We start from the raw sequence: 21,650 nt of genomic DNA, 5'->3' as shown, positions 1-21,650 counted from the left end.
ATATGATAAGTATATATATGTTTTTATATTTAATTATCACAATTTACATGTATTACGTTTATCATACAATAAACTTGTCCATTTGAACTTAGTTTTAATCATATAAATCAATAAATTAGCCTGATCCCCATGTTCATATTTATATTGATACTTTGGATTCATAAAATAAGCTAACATGCATACTTTGGATTCACCATATCATAGTATCATAAAAATAAATAAATAGAATGATAGGATTATAATATTTATCAACTTTATGATGAGTGTGTTTAAGTTGTTTTGTCCATCTCTCATCTTTGACCTTTCAGCATACCTAATTAGATTTTGGAACAACAATTAAAATAGAATTCTTTATTACTTTTATGGCTTCATACACTAATTCCGTGGTCGGTCATGTATCACCATTGACCATTTTTAAAGCCCTATACGTAGGCTCCAAGATATAAACCATAATATATATCAAATCTCAAAATGAGTTATTACAAACTATTTTCTAAATTTTTGTACCTTCAAGCTCAGGCCATATTCTTCAAATTATTCAAAATTAAATAGTTTTTTAGACGTTGCTTATGCTTTTTAATGCTCTCAACAATAAATAAGTTTGTAATAAAGCGTGTCACCTTTGGTTAAACAATGTCCCTTCTATACTGTTCTCTTGTCGTATAAAGAAAAATACCATGGTTGTAGATAAAATTTGTTACTTTTTTTACACCATCAATAGTGGTATTTGTTAATTTTCTCTTTCCAATATCTTCTATCATTAAGTTAATGCAATGTGTAACACATGGAGTCTATAATATGTTATACTTATCTATTATTCTTTTGCATGCCTTTAAATAATTACTTTCATTGTATGTTATATTCTATACCACATTTTTAGGTCCTACATTATTAATAACACATGCCATTAGCTTTTAAATTTGTGGTGCATCTTTTTATCTTTCAATGCACTTATATATGTATGAAATATTATATTTTCATTGCAATAAATCATAAAATTGATAATAAACAATTTTATAGGACATATCTAACTATCATGCATAATTATTACTTATATTTGGGCCAACTTAGCTTAAGAGATTGTATATGCACTTTATTTTACTCTTTTTTTGCTCATAATCTCATAAGAGATATATAACTTTACACCTGTACCATATCTTAATACTTTATCAGACATATAAATATATTAAAAATATTAACCATTTAATATTTTATATTATGCCTATTTTATATTGTAAGAAGTAATTAATTCAATCTTTTGTATTTATTTTTTTATAATTATTTTATTAAAAATGTTATACAAAAACCTCCCCTGTAGTTTCATTTTAACAAAAACCTCCCCTCTATTTTTGACAAAATCAACAAATACCTCCCTTCTGTCAATGACCAAGACGGAAAACGCTAAAGAGATGATATTTTTTTTCAAATTACCTATTTTACCCTTTTTCAAACACTATTCATCTTCTTCCTCACTATGCAAACGACAGAATGGTGGTTCACTCTCCCCTCCAACCTTCCCTCTGATTCTCTCTCTCTCTCTCCCCACTAACACAGAAGAAAAACACTATTCATCATTCCCCTCTCTCTCATTCTTCAATCTTCATCAATGGCATCTTTGTGTCTCCTCTTGCTCTCCCATTCTTCTTCTTTTCTCTATTAATTTGAGGCTTCCACACCAGCCACTCTGTTCCTCCCCATCACGAAAGATGGTGCAACCCACCAATATGTGACAACGTCCTGTGGTCGGTGTTCATCCTTGAACCAGTGTTTGTTGATAATTAATGGCAAACCAGGGTCTTGTAATCACATTGATTTCACGAGGCCTGGTCCGATCTCAAGAAACCCCGTTACACTCCTATACTCCAGAAACCCCAATATGAGTTGAACCTTACGAATCTTGTACAATTCAATGTTTCGTTCAATCAATTGAATGGTTCAATTCCAAAGAACTCTAAAAGTTTACAACTAGTTCCTTTCTAAGAACTTTGTTGTGTGGTTCACCGCTTAGCCCTTGTTTCGGTGAACCAATGTCATCGAAAAACACATAAATCAATGGTGCTGCCAACAACAATGACAATGGTAGGAAGAAGAAGAAGAAGTTGTCTAGAGGAGTTATTGCAAGAATTGCAATTGGGTCGATGTTTGCATTCCTATTGATTCTTCTCATTTTGTTTCTTTTGTGCGGAAAGAAGAAAACTAGGAAAGCGAACGCCATTGTGACGGTGAAACAACTCCCGTCGGATGTAGAGATTCCCCATGAGAAACATATCAAAGAGGGAGACAATGGCACTCTGAACAGTGGAGGATTTGGGCGCAGTGATAGTCCCATATCATCTTCTCGGACTATCTCCACTATCAGTAGAGATGATTGAGTATGAGATTCATGAGAAAATTAACAAAGATGTTCTCTCTAGATGACAATACCTTTCAAGACATTCTTTAACTATGGACAAGAGGTTATAATTATCTTGCTCATCCATCGCGAAAGCATTCTTGATGACGAGCTCACGACTGAAACAATCGAATTTCCTGACATCAATAGTCTCTGGATTTTCTTTTCCCCCATTAGTATCCGAAGAAGCGTTCTTCAAGATTGCGAAGTTTATTCTTTTCCAAGACGACAATTTCTTGATTGCAACCTAGAGAAGGTCTTCATCATCTTGTGCAAGCAAATCGGACACAAGAAGGGCGTGCTTCTACTATCGATTTTGATATCGAAATGCTCACAAGACGAAGATGAGGGAAGGTCACCGCCATGAAATAATCACCCTTGTCAACCACCACAGTGCCCTTGTGTCATAGCGGTAGTTCTATAGCGGAAGGAACCCGTGCGATGTCCAGGCCAAGTCTTATGTATGATGCGAGCCTAGGAGTTGCCTGATGAGATGGCTCCACCAAGGTCAATAGCACTAGATCATGACCTCAAGGCACATGGCCGGGCACTCCACTGGCTCTTGTTGGTTCATGGGAGGTGACTTGGCACCGATGTGAAGGGTCTCCTGTATGTCGAGATGCTAGGCACCTGTGTGCCAATAATGAGAGGCAACCACTGGGCCGAAGCACACCCATGCGCTATGGGCAACGATATAGCTCATTCAGCTTGGGCAAGGGGTTGGCGTGGTGAAGGGTCATGCTTAGGCCAAGCCCACATGCCAAGCCTCCCTTGGGTGTTGGTGGCAGAGTGCCGGTCCATGCACTGTCTCCATGAGCATGTGTGCGCCCATGAGGAATCCTGGTAGCCATGCTAGCCATTAACCAGGGCCGCCCCGCAAGGGATGTTGGTCCAGGAGTGCCAAGGTTAGGCACCCAAGGAGGTCGACCACCCCTCCTCAAAGAGTATGTTAAGCTTTTGGAGGTCTACCTGAAGATGACATCAGTTCTCCCAAAAATCTTATAGGCAAAAATAACGATGGTGTCCCTTAACGTAAGCCCACCAAGCGTAGGCAAGGCTAAGCTTGTGTTAGACCGGGACAAGCTCCCCCACTTGATCCATTGTCGTCCTCGACAATGGTCCTTCTTTGAATGGGCATCTATGTCCCACGCCATCCACTTGTTTGCTAGTTCCTAGGCTCCCCTGGCCAGCCCGGGTCTCGCCTATGTTGCTGTCCATTAATGGGGACGGAACCATTTCACCATGTCGGCCTGCCTAGACTTCACCTCCAGTGTTGAGGTTACTCAAACCATGCAATGGCTATGCCGTTGAACTGTGTGAAATAAGGGCACTCGAAGAAATTGTGTGTGATGCTTCGCGGAGGTCTGCCCCATGTATCATCTTTACCTCAAGGCTCGACCGTCTTCTTGGTAGCTTTTCGGTGGTGCTACTGAACACGATGAGATAGGTCTACTCCTACTGTTGGCGATTTGTCCTGGGTATCCTTTCACCATGTTGGCCTGCAGACTTTGCCTTGCCGTGTATGGGTTATTCAAACCTAGTCCATGGCTTATGCTCTCTTGGCCCTTGAAACTACACTTCACCTCACCGGTTTGGGCTACCTCTTCGCTTCGAGGGGAACCCAATGTGTTGTTGCCTCAAGGAGATCTGACTGAGTTTTGTGTGCGAGTGGTGGTAACTTTTACCCATGATGTTGCCGAACATGCACTTGCCTTGTGATGTGTGTTGTTGCTACAAGTGTTCTACCTATGTGTTGAACTAAGCATGTCCTCCGATGCATTGCCTGTGTTGGGCCACCATGCTCCAACGGCCAGTGTACCCACATTCCTATCGTTCCAATATTGTGGCTTCAACCGAGGACCCATTTGATGCAAAACTATCACTTCGGTGATATTCCTTGACTAACTGTCGACAAAAACCAATTTCGGACTGCTATCCCCGCCTCGGTAGTGCCTCAGACAAAGCTACGAAACAATGGCTCATCCGTCATGAAACCAAGATGTAGGTGCATCACCCACAACTCACTAAAATGAACATCAACTGTTGTCCATAAGGAAGCATGGCACTCCCCCACTCAAACCCCATGCGTCTGCCCCCGCATGAGCACAATGACCAATGCGTTTGCCCCAGCAAGGCATTGTTTTGGGGTCATTGGAATGGGAACACGATGAATGGCCTCTTACCAGGTTTGTTGTGCATTGCTTGCTTGAACCCAAGTGAAAGTGTCTAGGGACCGCACCCCACAATGTGCTGCTTGTCGAGATTACTGCTTCAACTGGCTCAGTGTCCATCTGCTCTGATACCAACTGTCACGGGGGTAATTATGCAGTTGAAGAAACCCGTGAGGCGTCCAGGCTAAGGCAGGCTAGGGCAAGGCTTATGTATGATGCGAGGCTAGGAGTTTCCTGATGAGATGTCTCCACCAAGGTCAGTAGCACTAGATCATGACCTCAAGGCACATGGCCGGGGCACTCTGTTGGCTCTTGCCGATCCATGGGAGGCACCACTTACGTGCTAAAGGGGGATGGCCATGATGAGAGGCGACTTGGCGCCGATGTGAAGGGTTTTCTGTATGCCGAGATGTTAGGCACTTGTGTGCCAATAATGAGAGGCAATCACTGGGCCAGAACACACCCGTGCGCTATGGGCAACAAGATAGCTCATTCAGTTTGGGCAAGGGGCTGGCGTGGTGAAGGGTCATGATTAGGCCAGGCCCGCATGCCAAGCCTCCCTTTAGTATCGGTGACGCAGTGTCGGTCCATGCACTGTCCCCATGAGCATGTGGCACCCGTGAGGAACCCTGGTAGCCATGTTAGCCATTAACCAGGGCCACCCTGCAAGGGATGTTGGTCTAGGAGTGCCAAGGTTAGGCACCCAAGGAGGTCGACCACCCCTCCTCAAAGTGTACATTAAGATTTTGGAGGTTTGCCTGAAGATGACATCAATTCTCCCAAAAATTTTACAGACAAAAATGATGACGGTGTCCCTTAACGTAAGCCCGCCAAGCATAGGCAATGCTAAGCTTGTGTCAGACCGTGACACCTGTGAAAATCAGACTACCCTGTCAGCCACGAGAAGGTCACTACCAAGCAAATCAGACTGCAAATCAAAGTGCAACACCGCCATGAAATAATCACCATTGTTGGGGAGAGAGAGAGAATCTGAGGGAAATTAAAGAAGAGGGAAGGTCACTGCCATTTTGCCATTTTGCATCGTGAGGAAGAAGATGAATAGTGTTCAAGAAAGGGTAAATTAGGTATTTTGTCATCTCTTTAACGTTTTCTGTCTTGGTCATTGATGGAAGGGAGGTATTTGTTAATTTTCTCAAAAATAGAGGGGAGGCTTTTTGTAAAATGAAACTATAGGGGAGGTTTTTACGATTGTCAGAAACTTCGGGGGAGGTTTTTGTATTGTACCTAATTGTAAAGGATGTATTTTATATTAAAATAATATATACTAATATTTTCAATATATGTATATATGTATATATTATATTAATATAATATACTATTAATGATATATATTAATATATTAATATTTGATTTGGCATTTTTAATGAATAAGGTCTACAATATTACCGTGGATCTTCATCTATTTTAGTATATTTTATATATTAGAAAGATTGTATTTTAAGAGTTATTTGTTGTAATGGTCTATGGCTTTTGATAGATCATCACATATAATAGAAAAACATATGCTAACTTAAAACTTAGTAATTTAACATAAACATCTCATGGTTATTTTTCATCATTGGATGAAAGGAGAGTGAGAGTTTGAAGAAAGCTCCATTGTGGAACTCTTGAAGGTTGAAGATCCAATTCAGATTCAGGAATAGCAAGCTTCAAGGTCCAACAAAGAGATGTTCCTTCTCCTTGAATATTTTTCCTTTTTCTTTTTTCTTAAAAATTTTGGAAAGGGCTTTGTTGTCGATGCTTACCTAAGCACTTGAATGGTTGAGCTGAGATGATGATACGTTGAAGATAAGTTCAAAAGACTAACTTTTTCAATCATTGCTCCAACCTCTAAGTAAGTATGTGTTTGGTTCTATGGGCATTTATTGAGAGGGCATTTATTTGCACTTTTTCACTTTAAATATTTATTTATACTTCTTCACTTTAAACGTTTTTTGCTGTAAATGTTTCATCTTTTTGTTGTTTGGTTGAACTTCACTTTAAATGTTTTTTACTCTTCACCTCAAATTAATACCTATTAAAGTGTGCCACATCAGCATTAGGTTTCAAGAAACGTTTGGGTGTTGGGGGAAACAAGAATTTGACGTTTCCCCAAATGCCCTATACACAAAAATCAAAGCATTTCAGTTTTCTACCATTTATTTGATAAATGGTGAAACAAAACAATTGTTTCATTTTGTTTCATCTACAATAAACGCCAACACCTATGTGGCGCTGATGTGGTAGCTTTTTTTCAATAAACGCCAACGAACCAAATATCCCCTAAGTCTTCAGCTAATGATTCAAACCACAAAGTTTGGCTTTTGATTATTGCTCCAAGAAGTCTTGAACAACGTTTTCGAATCGTTGTTGACCCGGACGGTCATACCATTTGGCCCGGGAACTATCTAGGCAACCGTTTTTGTTTTACCCTAAAGTCGGTCCCTGGCCAAAAATCGTTGAATCAATTAATGACCCATTGACCCGGGTGATTGAACCACTGACTCGTTCGACCCATTCAATGGATTTTGACCATTTTTTATTTTAATTATTATTTTTGCTAGAACAGGTTGTTTGTTCGAAGTAGATGGTCGAACTGTCAACTCAAAAACCGGTGGCCAGAATGGTTCTAGTTTTGAGTCGCTTTTTTAAAACATTGGTATTGAATGATGGTAAATTTTGTTGTTTTAGACTTTACAACTGCCAATTCTAGGTATGGAAATAAAAAACCCTTGTTCGTGTTCTCCTTTCCCCTTATTTATGCTTGTATGGTTGTTTGTATGCTTCTCTATAGCCTGGCCAGGTATCAAATGTATCTCTTTTTCTCTATTTGGACACGAAATAAGATTTTTGCACTTGGTCAATATGTTTTTCGATATATTAGGAAAAAAATTTTTTTTGGTGCTTGGACCAATTTGATTGACATTTTCGATATATAGGAAATGTTGACCAAAATATTGTATTTTTTATGTTCATCCCCCAACTTTATGTCAGTAAGTTTCAAGTTGATTGATGTTGGGTGACATTGCTGAAAATTTGCGATATTTCAAAACCATGGTATATAGTGCATTATCCAACATAACATCCAAGTGAAACAAATATGACACACTCTAATGAACATTAACTTATGACAAAAATAAAATAGAAGAAAAGAAGTATTAACCAAAATATAAACATATATGTTTCACCCAACAAAGCCTGCAAAAAAGCATATTCTTTTGGCATAACAGTCATAGCCGATCCCATATAGTCAGGGTTATGGCTTGAATGATGATGATGATGATTGGGGTTAAAGCTATGCATTGGCTTCTTATTGTGTATAATTCATTTCATCTACTCTCAATATGGATCTTTTCATGGTAACTGGTTTTCTTGATGTCTTCTACACTATTTTTCTCCTATGAAGGTTGGCTACAATGGAGAAGGGTCAGGTTTTTTATCAATGAAATTATATTCATTTTTTTCATGATCTCATATGAGATAGAATATTATTTTTATCTCCAATGTCATATTCTTTTTTCTCCATGTCTTTTATGCTATTTTTCTTAAGGAGGTTGGCTACTCAGTGGGGATAGGTAAGTTTTTTTATGATTGGGTTTATATTCCTTCCACCATTTTATAGGAGATAAGGTAGGGTTTTTATCATTGAATTTATATTCTTTTTTGCACCATTTATAAGAGATAGGTTAACATTTTTATCAATAAATTTATATTATATTTTCACCTTGTCTTATAGGTACTCAATGGAGATTGATTAGGATGTTTACTACCATTTCATACATTTAACATTGATTATTCATGGAGATAACGCCATTTTAAGTCAATACTCTGTCATGAAACACCCCCCCCCTAATATAATGTTAACCATGGAAGACACTAGCAAATAATCATGGAAAGCACCAAAAAATTGTGTACCCAAGTGTTGGGGAAACTGTTAATAATTAAACTATGCCTGATTGAGAAAGAGGTAAATGGGGGCAATGCAATGGTAGTTCACATGCAATATTCTCCCTTGACTAGTGGTGGAGAACAACGATAAAGATGGGATGGACCTACTGTAAAATAAAAAACATGCTTCATACATGCTTTGGATGGAGAGAATAAAGAAGATAGAATCTCACTAAATTTGTTTGGGATCGACAAAGAAAAACAGCATAATGATGGTTTGGTGGAGAGAGCAATAGAGACTAGTGGAGTTCCCTTGTCTGGTGGAGTAGAATGGTGAGAAGGAGCTTGCTACTTGTTACAATGGTAAAAAAAATAGGGCAACAAGCAATGCACTAGATTGTTATTTGGAATATGAAGAACCATGGAGGGTTGCCATCCATAAGAAATACCAGAGGATGATAAAATGGGGTGTGGATTGTCTTGGTTCATGAGATATTGTGATAAACAATATATTCATCTCATGGATGAGATTGCAAAATATAAAAGGACGAGAAAATAGGGTATGGACGACCAATGTCCATGAGATATTGTGGACCGGGACCATCCATAGCTAATTGAACAATGTTTTCATCTTGCGGATAAGACCAAAATGGTCCATCAACTAGATGAACATGCTACCAAACACTCCCTAAATTTGTTTTCCATTGGTGACCATCATGTAACAATGGGTGGATTAAACTAAAGGCCTTAAAGAATGCTATGTTGTTTGATATGGGCTTAATTGTTCTCCTTGGGATTTCTAATCCCACTTCCAGCAAGTGTTTTTCTTTTTTTTTTGAATTTTGATTGGGCTTGTTTGGATCTAATTAAAAATTTTCTTAAACCCATTTGATAAACACATCATTGATTTTAGGTGAAATTATTTTAAGTTTATAACAGATATTCAGAAAAATATATTAACATTATTTATTGTATTGTCCAAATATTAAACAAAGTTGATAAAAATAAACACAAGACATGATATGATATTTTTTAATGTTTTTTTAATTAATGTTTTGTTCCACCAGAAGTGTAGGCATTAAATGAACTAATTTCAATGGGTAAATAATTTTAAAATTGCGTACTAGTATTTGATAAGGAAGTGTGGCATTCTGTTAGTTTATTAATGGTGTTCAATATTTTGATAGTAATATATAATAATTTATGGTCCAAATGGTATGAAATTTGTAGTTCTATAACAAGGATTTGGGAAGCAAAGCTTCAAAAAATGGATTAAGAAATTCTTCATAATAAAAATTGTGATGGTTTATATATATATATATATATATATATATATGTGTGTGTGTGTGTGTGTGTGTGTGTGTGTGTGTGTAGATGCAATGTGAAACGCTTTTTGAACTAAAACAGTCCTCTATTTTTTTGTTTGAGAAATAGTATAAAAGTTATTTTATTATAGTTTTAATGGCTAATAAAATGCTCATATTTATGTATTTAGTCCATCTTTAATTGTAAGGGTTGAAAATGTAACTTAATTTATTAATTTTAACTTCATTTATTTCATCTTCAATGGTTACTAATTAGATCTATGTCAATACTTTTAATAATATAAAGCCATATATTTTAAAACTGACTCAAAAACAAAACCATTCTTTATCCAAGTGGTGGTTAAGAAATTTAACCATTTGAATCAAATTGATCAACCTATGAAGTTATATTTAAGTAATAAAAATAAATATAGAAAAAAATTATACACATTTATGATATTTTTATTAATCAATTTTAAAAACTAAATGTAATAAACAAGAATTATTTTTATTGACAATGAAAATGAAATACATAATTGAGAATTGGCCAAAAATGAAATATAAAATTAATTATAAATAGTTCAACTTTTTGGTTAAATGTGTTAACCTTTAATGTCATAAATAATAAAATTAATAAAATATAAAAATGAAGAAAAACATAAATTTTGCAAAAAAATCATTTAGGCACATGTATAATATAATATATTTATCATATTAAACAAAAAGTAAATGTGACATATCATAATTAGTTTTACACACAAAAATACAAAAAAAAGTATAAAAAAATTGAACACATCTATAATTCTATATTTACACTACTATTAAAAATATGAATAAGATTGTGAAACTTTATTTTGACTAAAATACTCATATTTTAATTTAGTCCTTATTTAAGTGTAAGGTTTAAATTGTAAATTGAATTATTATTTTTCACCTTATTCAATTCTCTACATTTAAATCTTACAATTTTTTTTGATAAATGAACAAAGAGAGAGAGAGAGAGAGAGAGAGAGAGAGAGAGAGAGATAAAACATTACAAAAGGAAAAGTGTAACCAAGTAGGTAGTATTTTCAATGATACTTGAAACTTGACAACTCGATTTGATTATCACATATCTGATTGAAGTGTTTATATAATCAGATTTGGATTTTGTAATCTACATCCAATTACTAATAAAAAAACAAAAATAAAAATAAACAACATATAAAATTTATAGAAAAATTTGAATATAATATTATTGTCATTATCATCATCTAAAATTATCACATGCAAAACATATGTACACTTAATAATCCCCTCGAATGGGGAGATGCTATTGTACTAAGAATGAGAATTGGATTTGAATTCTATCCGACCAAACAATTTGATTCTAACTCCGAGTTCAAACCCTTATTCTGAAAACCAAACAGGCCCTTAATTATTACAACCCAATACATGATTACCCATTAAAAGTTGCATAAAATTAATGCTTAGTAAAAATGAGTACAACTAATTAGAAATCCACAAGTTTATGCAACGTTTTGATATGTCGCAAGCAGATAAAGTGGAATCTCTGATTTTGTGTATCCGGGAGGAGGGGACCTAACCGGGGCATTAACGTATTTTACGGAAACTTTGAGGCCAATATAACTTCAGTCGAAACCCTAATTTCATGGCAAATGCTGTCTATATAAATCGGCCAGTCGGCCACTCTTCATCGGTTCAACGAAACTCTTTTTTGAGTTTTGATTTTTGTTTTGTTGCCATCCCCTTGAAACCCTTATCTCTGTAGGAATTTTTTGTTTTTTTGTTTTTTTGTTTTTTTTTTGTCTCTGTTGTGTTCTTAATCGATTGAAGCATCTTGTATGAGTTTCTCTGCGGATCTCAAGGCAGAGGGATTACGTTAAGGGTGCGAAATCAAATTTACAAAAAAGTACTTCTGGACATGCGAAATCCTTTCCCTACTGGATTCTCGCTTTTTCTCGTAGGTTCTACAGTTTCTTTCTTTGCTTTGTCTCTTTCGATCTGTTTTTCATTTGCTGGTCTCTTTGATTGGGAAAAAAACATGGGTCTGCTCGAGGATGATCGTTTTGCTTTAACCACACTGAAGAGAAGCCAAGGGAGGGTTTCCTATCTTTGTATGTCGATCGGAGGATTTCTTTGGTTCTGGGTGTTGCTTCGTGACTCTTCTATTTAGAAGCGGGATTTGCTTTGATTTTGCTCTTGTGGGCAGTCGCTCAATCAAACCCACTTTTAAAGAGAAGAGGAAAGCTTCGCCTAGCGTCGAAGTCAGTCTTCTGATGAACTATGAAGATGGTTCCTCTCAAGGTTCTAATGTGGAAAGCTTTGGCCATTCGACTGAGAGCAAGCATTCTGTCACTCTTTTCAATTTTTGGCAATTCATCCTTTTTGAACTTCTCTTTGAACTGCGATTTTTTGATAGTTTTCAGATGGGGTTGAAATTAAAAAGATATATTTTTTTTATTTATGGTTATATGCAATTTATCCATGTTTTAACTTGGTTGCAATTGAGATTTCTGGAATTTCTTGGGATGGGGTTGAATTAAATAAGCATTTTGCCTTTAGTCTTTTTAATCAAAGTTGAAGATTTGAATTTGAATTTCCTTCCTTCTACAATTGTCAACCCAGTTAGGTGAATTGAGCAGGCTGGTCACTATCCGCCAAAAAGAACAAGCTGATCACAATCTGAATCTTAAAATTTATATATTACTCTAATGTTTAACATACGGTCCCATATGGCAACAAATTCATTTATACCAAAATGATCGACTTGTACAACTCCTAAAACAGTTCTTAGTTTCGATCTCCATATGAATCAGAGCCTAGAAGTGGGAGAAGGTTTGAGGTTAGGTGCAGGGGAGTGTTTTAGAGAGGTGGGATCGTTGAATGGAGAGGGTGATGGTGCATGGTGGACAGGGGGTTTGACGTGAAACACAGTGGAGAAAAGGCGATCAGCAATAACTTGATTTGCAGCATCTGTGGGGTGGAAGGCATCCCAAAACACATACTCCTTGCGGCTGCTACATAGTTTTGAGTTGGGCAAGCAGAGCCCTCCAACGGTTGTATCCACATTGCAGCAGGATGTGTTGGAAAACTTGAAACCTGCAAGAACCGATAAATGTTGGGTCTGGCTTTTGAGCTTGAATTGTGAAGAAGAAATGAAAAGCTCCTAACCAAAGCTAGTTGGATTCATGATTATATCCAGAACAGTTAAATAAGAATTTGCAAAGATGAAGCGTGTAGAAGGCAGTCGACGATTGAGGGAGATAAGTAGGCTTTGTGCCCTTGAGTTGTATTGCAGGATCCACTGGTTAACTCGCTTCAAGCATCCTCCCATTTTGGACTTCACCCTCTGGGAAGGAATGCAGCCCAAGGGACCAATATCATTGAAAACAATTTGTCGAGCTCCAAGTTGATATAGCCTCTTCATAAGCAATCCAAAAGAAGTAAGCAATTAGTGAGGATCTGGTTTAGAATTTGATAAAATAGAATCACTGATAAAAGAACCAAGTCGTAATTTCAGGCCAGGCAAAGGTGGGTCTAATTGTTTTGATCCCAGAGTCTAAAAAGAGATCAGATTGATAGTTCTGAGTATACCCTAAGTTGTCGCTCCAAGGTAGAGATTAAGAGATCCATGAAATCATCGTGTGTGTACTGCTGACCATCTGCTAAGAAGGGCTGGAGAAAATTGTTTACATAGTCATTGCTACCTGAAATTAACAGTGGAATATCATTATAGTGATAGTTGCAGAAATAGAAAACTTTTGAAAGTAGAAACAAGTGAGACAACTAGTGTTCTCCATTTGTAAATTGTACCTATTCCAATGAAGTAGATAGCCTCATTGCATAGCTTGTTTGCAGCCTCTTCTCCAATTTTAGCCTTGATTGCTTCCTTTGTCTTCTCAAAATAACTTATCTGGTCATCAAAAGACAGTCTCTGAATCTGCAGTCCAAACAAACAGATAGAATATAGTCAGAAAATTTGATAGAGGAATGAAAAAAAGGGAAAAAGATGGGAATTACAAAATAGAGTCCGGTATCATTGAGAATGCCAGCTCCACCAGAAGCATAGTTGACTCCCTTGAGAATTTTATCATCATTTGGAGACAAGGACAGATAAGGCGGTGGTGATGGAATTCCAAGCTTTGCAGCTGCAAAGTAAAGCAACCAGAGTGAACAAAACAGTTATAAACATGCATGATGATGTATCAGTTGAAGTAGTTCCAAGCAAAACAGAATGGATTACAGATAATGTCGCCAATTGTTCTGCCATTTGTGAATCTTCCTGTTGGCTGCCCTCCAATATAATCAACCCCATACCAAGGGTAATTCGATTTTGCAAGAGATTGGAGATAATTGTTGTTTCCCACCTCTGTCAACGAGTCACCAAAGACAAATGTGACTGGTTCTTCTGCTGAAACCATGGCTACCATGGCCATAGCAATCATGATAGAAAATGCTGGTCCATGCCAGGCCATGTTTCAGCTCTTGGTTACAATCCTTTGTGACTGATAGTAGAAAGTAGTAACAAGGATTTATAGTCTCAAGTCAGTACTTAACACTCTTTTAAGTCATGCCCATACCCACAAGTTTGCACTCAAGTAAAATTTGGCAAGAAATGGCGTTTGATGGTGTCTCCAGCAGTTGGCCAACCAATCACTTTGGTCTATACTCAATATATGGTTTCAGACTTCATTTTTTAAGTGTCTTATAGCGTTTACCAATCTATGTTCTTGGACTAATTAGATTTTGTTTAATCAGGCATCAGAGATGCCTTTTTCTGCTAGAAATGATATTTTTCTCTGGTTTCCCACGTTTGTTAGTTATATCCTCCTTTACTTTTCAGCTTGAAATTTCAATTCCAAATCCCAAATTTCCAACAATTCTGTCCAGGAATTTCAAATGTGGACAAAGTTTTCCTTTCTTGGAGGGTATGCCAAGTGAGAAACAGGTGCGGTACTGCCACTTTTCCTGTAACATAAACGGCTTCAGCTGTTACAACAAACCCAACGGGAGTGGGGCACAAGGAGCGTCAGAGACAGGCATCTGCACAGACGGGCCAAGATTAATTAAATCTGAACAATGGGTTCTGATTCTTGACTAAAGTGGATTCTACAAATATTTGATCACAATTTTCCATTGTTGGTAGGTAAGTAATGAGTGGTTGGAATCTGATCCGAGAATGTAGTTAAGGAACTGAGCCTGTCTTTGGGTCCAATCTGAAGAAACCGGAATCAGTGGTGCAAATCCTGTGCCTTGCATTGGGAATATCTCCCTATGAAATAATGCACATAAGTATGGAGATATTCCTAATGTAGTGCTGTAAAGGCTGTTCGAAAATGAGTTTTGCACTTACTGAAGCCGATCTAAGAAAAGGAACCGGATACATTTGGATGATTGTGATCACCCAATTTCTTTTGATCACGAAGATTTCCTCTCCACTAATTGATGAACACAGCCTCTGTATGTCTTCATGGCTTCCTTGCATCCATTGCACCACCAAGCAATGTTCATGGCCTCCTCTCCACTAATTGGTCCAGTTTTTTTTTTTTTTTTTTCTAAAAATAGGAAATTGATAAACTGTTGACTTGATCAAATAAATTTAGTCATCGGGTCATAGGTTATACAGTATATGTATATTAAAACTTTTGAAGGCTATAACTTTAAGCCTAATTGTCCAATTGAAGTGATATTCTTTTTTTAAATTTTAAATAAATTTTCAAGATATGTGCGATTGATTCAAGGTGCCAAACCGCTAACTCATGACCCGGAGGCAAAAATGGAGCAGCCTCCTAGTCGGTTTTTAGTAACTGCTATCAAACGCAAGGGTATGATATGGAGGTGGGAATTCTCGAACAGATCCAGCAACCGTGTATTTTCAGGGATCCGGATGGCAATTTTCTAGTCTAGTCTGGATTGTCCATGCCAGCCAGCAGAACGTGAGCAATTCTTTATTAGCCTCACCAACCGCCCGTTTTCCCTCATACTGTCTCCAGTTTAGGTCAGCTGATAGGTATTTGGCACTGTAGCATTTTATAAGGTATCATTTGGTATTGATGGTATTGTGCATCCGTTTCGAGTTTACTTAGACATCACATACGAGATTATACTTCAACGGTAAAAAAAAAACATGTTTAGTTAGATCATTTTAAGTGATAAACGAGCAGAAACGGAAACACTTTGGAAGTTGGAATCCACGTAACTCCAAAAAGGTGTTTTGAAGAAGAGGCCAGTACTCGCAATAATGGCTCCTCCTATGTATCCGCATAACTCATAACCACAAATAAGCCATTTTGTGGCTGTTTGTAGTGAGATGTTACACTGCTGTTTCCTCCTGAAAACACCTCACTAGAAACCGCCACGGTACCAAACACCTACCAAGTGTCTCTTTTACCTGTTTTTCTGGAAAACACCAAATGTTTTGACTTATTATTATAATATACTTATAATGATAACTGTATGATGTCTCAAAAAAGATCATGCCACATCACTTTAGTGGGATCACCAAGGCAATTCAGCGTCTGTCTGTTTGGCATCGTTGACGTTGCTCCAGAAAATAGTGCCACATCAGTGCCATGTTGAAAAAACGGTGCTCAAAGAAACAAGCATTTGTTTGAAACCATTTTTCCATAAAAAATGATACTTCAAGCCATGTTTTGAAAATCGGGAAGGTATGACTTGGAGTAATGCCAAATTTGACGTTTCTTAGAACTGCAACTCGTTACCAATAGGGATGTGTGGTGACAGTGATGTGGCACTGGATAATGAGTACCAGTGCTGAAAATGTTTTTTGGAGCATTGATACCAAACAGAAAACGTTAAGAACATCCTACCTGGCAACAACAATTTCAAAAAAAAAAAAAGAGACATCGTTTTGAAAACGGTGCTTCTAACCCACACATCAACAGCACCATTTTCTGAAGCATCAATGCCAAACATCTACTAAAAAATCATCAATTTTAACTATCATGGAGTTGATCATTGCAACACAATTAAAAAAAAAAAAACAAATTGCCAAACACATTTATTTAGGTAATGTTTGGCATTGATGATTATTTTCCCAAATCAGCACTAAGTAAGATCCACATCAGAATTTAAAGAATCAATGCTTTTTCTTTTCTTGTTTGGTTGGCCAATTATGCCGATTTCTGGGAAAGCAGCCAAAAATCGATTATTGATATCAGCCCTTTTTCAGGGATTGGTGATTTCCTGGTTTTTAACTGATTCTGATTTTTTGAGGATGACATGGCATCCATCATGGCATTGAATAATAATTATAATACAAAACAATCAACCCTACCAAACAGAATCAAAGTCGATTTCCAATTTCTCAAAAATCAGCTTACATAGCAAAATACCAAACAACATTTTTTTATGATTTTTCAGAAAATCACTGATATCACCACTTTTTGGATAATCAGTAAGGAAAAATCATCATTGATGCCAAACATCACCTTAGTGTATCTGTTTTGTTTTTTTCCCGTGATGTGGGGAGCTTGTGAAATGCTCTGGTGCCAAACGCCTACTCGGGCACTAATGGAAGCTCGGCCTTATATTTTCATGCTTCTGAACCCAATTACGATTTCTGATACAAAGACAAACAAAAATCATAGTAATCAAAACAATAAGATTCCAATCAATCACCATATTTCGTATGGAGTGCTTGTTACCACATATAAAAATGTTTGTGTTTGTTACATGTAAGCACATTAATCCTCGATTATATCTTCTTCATGTTCTGATTCTGAAGAAGTTCGGGCCATAGCTCCAGTTGATAAGGTAAAACAAGCTTCACATATAAATCCAGTATCACCCGGATTTCGTTGTTGATCAGCATGGAGACTGCAATATGCCTTGTTACACATATTGCATTTTGGAAGCGGAATCCAGCAGTCCAAACACAAGAAATCTATGCAAATGGTGTGCCCCATCTCTGTCAAGTCGATGCATCCACCGCACTCCACACACCTTGGAATGCAAAAGAAGCATCCTCTGCATTCAGATGATGGTGGCTCAGTCCTATTGCAGCTCTCCCTTGGGCAATCAAATACCAGTCTTATATCCTTGCACCTTGGGCAGACCTCCACATCAATTGGACTAGTGGTGCTCTCATGTCTGAGTGGTGAGAAGCATCTATAGTCGCGGAATGTTGAGTGCTGTTTCTGCTGCTCTTGTTGCAATTGGCTTATGTTCAGACAGGAGTAGAGAGTTTCAATGTGTTGTCTGGTTATTCCATAGACACCATGCAGCCTCAGGCGCTTCACGTCATGGTTATGCTCAGTCAGCTTCTTCACTGCTCTCACAATGCCATCAGCTGTTAAGCTAGTGCATCCTGGTATGTAAATCTGAACCAATACAGAAGCATCGAATCTATTAGGCCCTGTTTTACCAAAACAGCAATACATGACCCAGTCATATTGGTGTTTGTTTTCTTGCCTATCATCAGCTTTATGCATAAGGAAATCCTTACATATTTTTACTTCTCGAGTCCACCTGGTTTAATGACTTGATGGGACTTGCTCCTTGAAAAAACTTTCAATCCTTTTAAATTGTAGGTACACTCGCTTTTGACAATGGAAGACAACGCCAAGCCTCCTTATTTTTGTGAAAATTTTTCAATGTTGGATGAGGTGGTTTTAACATTCACCGCGAAAAAGTGATTGCACTTACAATTTAATAGGAGCCAAAATTCTCTCCTGCTCCTTGCCCTCTGTGTCTAACTTCTATGATTTTCTGGGGTTGACTTGTTCTTGTAGGCTCTGATAGCTAGTTTGATGGGTTCTGATGCCTTGCTAAATGGGCTTAGCTGATTTCTTTTAATAGCAGATGACCTAGCCTTCTGAGTTTTCTATGCTAACACTTGCATTATTGGTTTCAGTATTCAGTGAAAACTGAATAGTGAAAATCACTCCCTATACATTCTTTATTTAGAACTAGTCTTTCATTCTCCTACACTCAAAAGAAAGTTTTCCATGATCATGCCATTCTGGTGAACAGTAGGTAGAAATATCCATTTGGCTTAATTAAGGGCACATTTACAATTTTACATGCTCCTGCACAAAGCATACTTGATGGGATTACTTCATTATACCAAGACTCAGTTTGAAAGGAGTACAAATACAAATATGTACAGTACAAAACTTTGTATTTTGTATTATTTTCTATGCATTTGCACTGTACATATATGTATTTGTACTCCTTCCAAACTGAGCCCAAGTCTTTTTTTTTTTTTTTTGTTTGTTTTTTTTCGAAGTACAGATTTACATTAAGTCTACCTCTCCCAGAACCCCATATTGCTTTGAAAATATGTATTGGTTCTAAACTTCTTTTGCATAATTAGCTCAAGACCCACTGTTTCAAGTCTGACACTGAAGCAACCTAATCTCATAACAGTGATAAGCTTCTATTTCAATAAGGTGTTTTGTGAAGCCATGGCATGAAATGATCTCATTTCAATTTATAAGAATAAATGTTGACTTACACTAGAATGTCCTTTGAGATCCAAGAAGGCTTTAAATTTAATCTTCATCAACATTTCCAAATGAATCTGCTTTAGAGGATAACTAGTGGCCTCAAATGAAGTGAAAAACTAAAACAGAACATTTCATTCCTGAAGCTCTCCAAGCACTTAATAAGAAATTAAAGTGCTATAAATGATCGACAACTTCAACACCAGATATTGTCATACCTCTTGGTTAAGAGGAAAGCATACTTGTTCATAAGAAATATAAAACATACACGATTACTGGACATAGTATCATACTTGTTCAATTCAATATCTTTTCCTGTGGCTTGCTGTTCACATCAGGGGCTAGGCTTTGGCTGTTAAAAGGCTTAAAATCTAGGTCAAAAAATCAATAACGCCAATCTGAGCTGGTTGGTTGGAAACTCAATCATTCCATCTGGTCAGCCCAGACCTGGTTCAGGATACACCAATCAACTGCTATATTCATTTGAATTTTTCTACTCAATATTTTAATGTAAGTTTCTGCGACAAGTAGACGGAGGAAGATCAATCAATCTATCTTATCCATTCCAAACTCCAACAGATTACTGAATTCACAGAGCTATTATGCTTAAAAGAAATCTACCCGAGTAGTTTAGCCTGAATCAATAACAAAACGGTGCTCTCAGTTTGTAATCACATACCTTATTTATACGGGGGTTGTTCTCTATGACCCTCTGAAGCGCTTCATCTGTTATCCTCACACAATTTATCAGAGCCAGAGTTCTTAACCTACCATGTGCGTTGGACGTAATCATCACCAAGATATTATCAGAAACCCGCAAACTCAAAGGCGGTTCAACGACAATATCCAGCCACAGCAACACATCGCCGTTAATTACATCTCTTATTGATCTACACACCTTCTTGATCACAAGAAGCTCAAACAAATGAAGGTAAGGAAGGACCAAGAACAAGGCTTCATGGGGTTGGCCTGATTCTATCATTTCTTCTGAAATCTCAAAGATTGAAATTTTGCAGGGAATTGTAGAGATATACCCGAGTTTACGTGGGGAGGAAGCTTGGACACCTGGACGTGTTGAGAATTACAGAGACCTTATTTGATGGTTTTCTGCTGGATGAAACGAAAAAATGTTCCAGAAAAAGGACACGTTACTGCCTGGGGCCTCTATCACTCATCGCGTGAACTGACACATTGTTAAAGTTTAAACAAACAGACAGCTATAGTTTATTTAAACAGCTGTCAAATTGTTAAAGCAGTAAAAGTCAAGTTATTAGATTAGTTAAAATAGTTAAAATTGTTTAACTGCTTTATAAACCTCATCGCAAATGGAGGGACGTCACCTCATCGCAGAACCCCATCTTATCGCAACCTGTATTTTATCTATATATATCTCCTTTTGTCTCAAATCAATATACATATGCATACTTCCTCATTTCGAACCTCATTTTTCACATGGTATCATGGTGTAGAGCACCGGGTCATAAAATCATGGTTTCCCATTTCTTGATCATCAATCGTCTTTCTGTCCTCCTCTCTCTTGTTCGTAGTTAACCTACGATCTTCTCTATCTTCGTTGTCTTCCTTAGTTTTGCCAAAATGAATATAGATTTGAGTTATGCGGCGACATCAATTCTTTTATAGATCCGTCATCATCATATTTCCTTCATAACCTAGGTGTAGTACTGGTATCATTCTTTCTGAATGGAAAAAATTATCTGACCTGGAGACATGCAATGATCAATGTTCTTATTGCCAAAAATAAGATCGGATTCATGGATAGAACAATAAGTAAGCCGGATGTCACCAAACCGATAGAATTGAGAGGTTGGTCAAAATGCAACTGCATGGTAGTCATGTCTTGTGGTTGTTTAATGCTCTGGCACGAGAACTACACCAAAGTGTTGCCTATATTGAAACGGCACAAGAAATCTGGCTGGACCTGGAGTAGAGATATTCTCAAGGGAATGTTCCACAGAATTTTCATCTAAAACGCGAATTGGCTGTTCTGCACCAAGAAAACTTCTTAGTCGCATCATATTACACCAAGATGAAAGGGATTTGGGATGAACTCTTTGTTTATACCCCAATCTCAATCTACACCAGCTATGGGGCAAAGGATCTCATCACAGAAAAGGAAAAAGAAAAGGTTTATCAGTTCTTGATGGGCCTTGGAGATCGTTTTAATATTGTACGACCAAATATTCTGAGCATGGAGCCATTACCACCAGTCAACAAAGTCTATGCATTGATTGCCCAAGAAGAGAACCATCAATTGTTCTCTACTTCCTGCCCTCCAACCTCCGAAGCTGCTGCTTTCTTTTCTTCTGGTTCAAAGAACCCATCCACAAGACAAAAAGAACGGTTCAAGATTCGCTGTGACCATTGCAAGAAATAGGGTCACAACAAAGGTCAATGTTATGAACTG

General features: G+C 37.3%; 2 protein-coding genes across 2 annotated transcripts; both read right to left on the bottom strand.

Annotated features, from left to right (window-relative positions):
* Window positions 1–12,430: 12,430 nt before the first annotated feature.
* Window positions 12,431–14,266, bottom strand: LOC148855179 (SGNH hydrolase-type esterase superfamily protein). Its single transcript, XM_088982695.1, has 6 exons — window positions 14,002–14,266; window positions 13,779–13,906; window positions 13,572–13,698; window positions 13,353–13,465; window positions 12,930–13,179; window positions 12,431–12,857 (listed from the first exon to the last, which is right to left on the bottom strand). Exons 1-6 carry the CDS (start codon window positions 14,231–14,233, stop codon window positions 12,571–12,573), a joined length of 1,137 nt encoding a protein of 378 aa, XP_088838821.1. The 5' UTR covers window positions 14,234–14,266; the 3' UTR covers window positions 12,431–12,570.
* A 3,119-nt stretch (window positions 14,267–17,385) lies between these two features.
* On the bottom strand, window positions 17,386–20,415 carry LOC148855178 (F-box protein SKIP28-like). The gene is made up of 2 exons (XM_088981943.1): window positions 19,905–20,415; window positions 17,386–18,100 (listed from the first exon to the last, which is right to left on the bottom strand). Exons 1-2 carry the CDS (start codon window positions 20,205–20,207, stop codon window positions 17,465–17,467), a joined length of 939 nt encoding a protein of 312 aa, XP_088838069.1. The 5' UTR covers window positions 20,208–20,415; the 3' UTR covers window positions 17,386–17,464.
* Between the last annotated feature and the right edge of the window lie 1,235 nt (window positions 20,416–21,650).

The sequence above is a fragment of the Nelumbo lutea genome, chromosome 4 (assembly GCF_056320005.1).
Source record: "Nelumbo lutea isolate HS-2025 chromosome 4, American lotus-T2T, whole genome shotgun sequence".
Classification (NCBI taxonomy): Eukaryota; Viridiplantae; Streptophyta; class Magnoliopsida; order Proteales; family Nelumbonaceae; genus Nelumbo; species Nelumbo lutea.
This window is presented reverse-complemented; position numbering and strand designations above follow the sequence as displayed.

Coding starts and splice junctions, on each gene's coding strand:
- LOC148855179 (XM_088982695.1), bottom strand. CDS start 14,233: ATGGCCTGGCATGGACCAGCATTTTCTATCATGATTGCTATGGCCATG. Junction 13,907..14,001: donor AACAATTGGCGACATTATCT/GTAATCCATTCT, acceptor TTTACTTTGCAG/CTGCAAAGCTTGGAATTCCA. Junction 13,180..13,352: donor CCTTGGAGCGACAACTTAGG/GTATACTCAGAA, acceptor TTGCTTATGAAG/AGGCTATATCAACTTGGAGC.
- LOC148855178 (XM_088981943.1), bottom strand. CDS start 20,207: ATGATAGAATCAGGCCAACCCCATGAAGCCTTGTTCTTGGTCCTTCCT. Junction 18,101..19,904: donor ACAACCCCCGTATAAATAAG/GTATGTGATTAC, acceptor GTATTGGTTCAG/ATTTACATACCAGGATGCAC.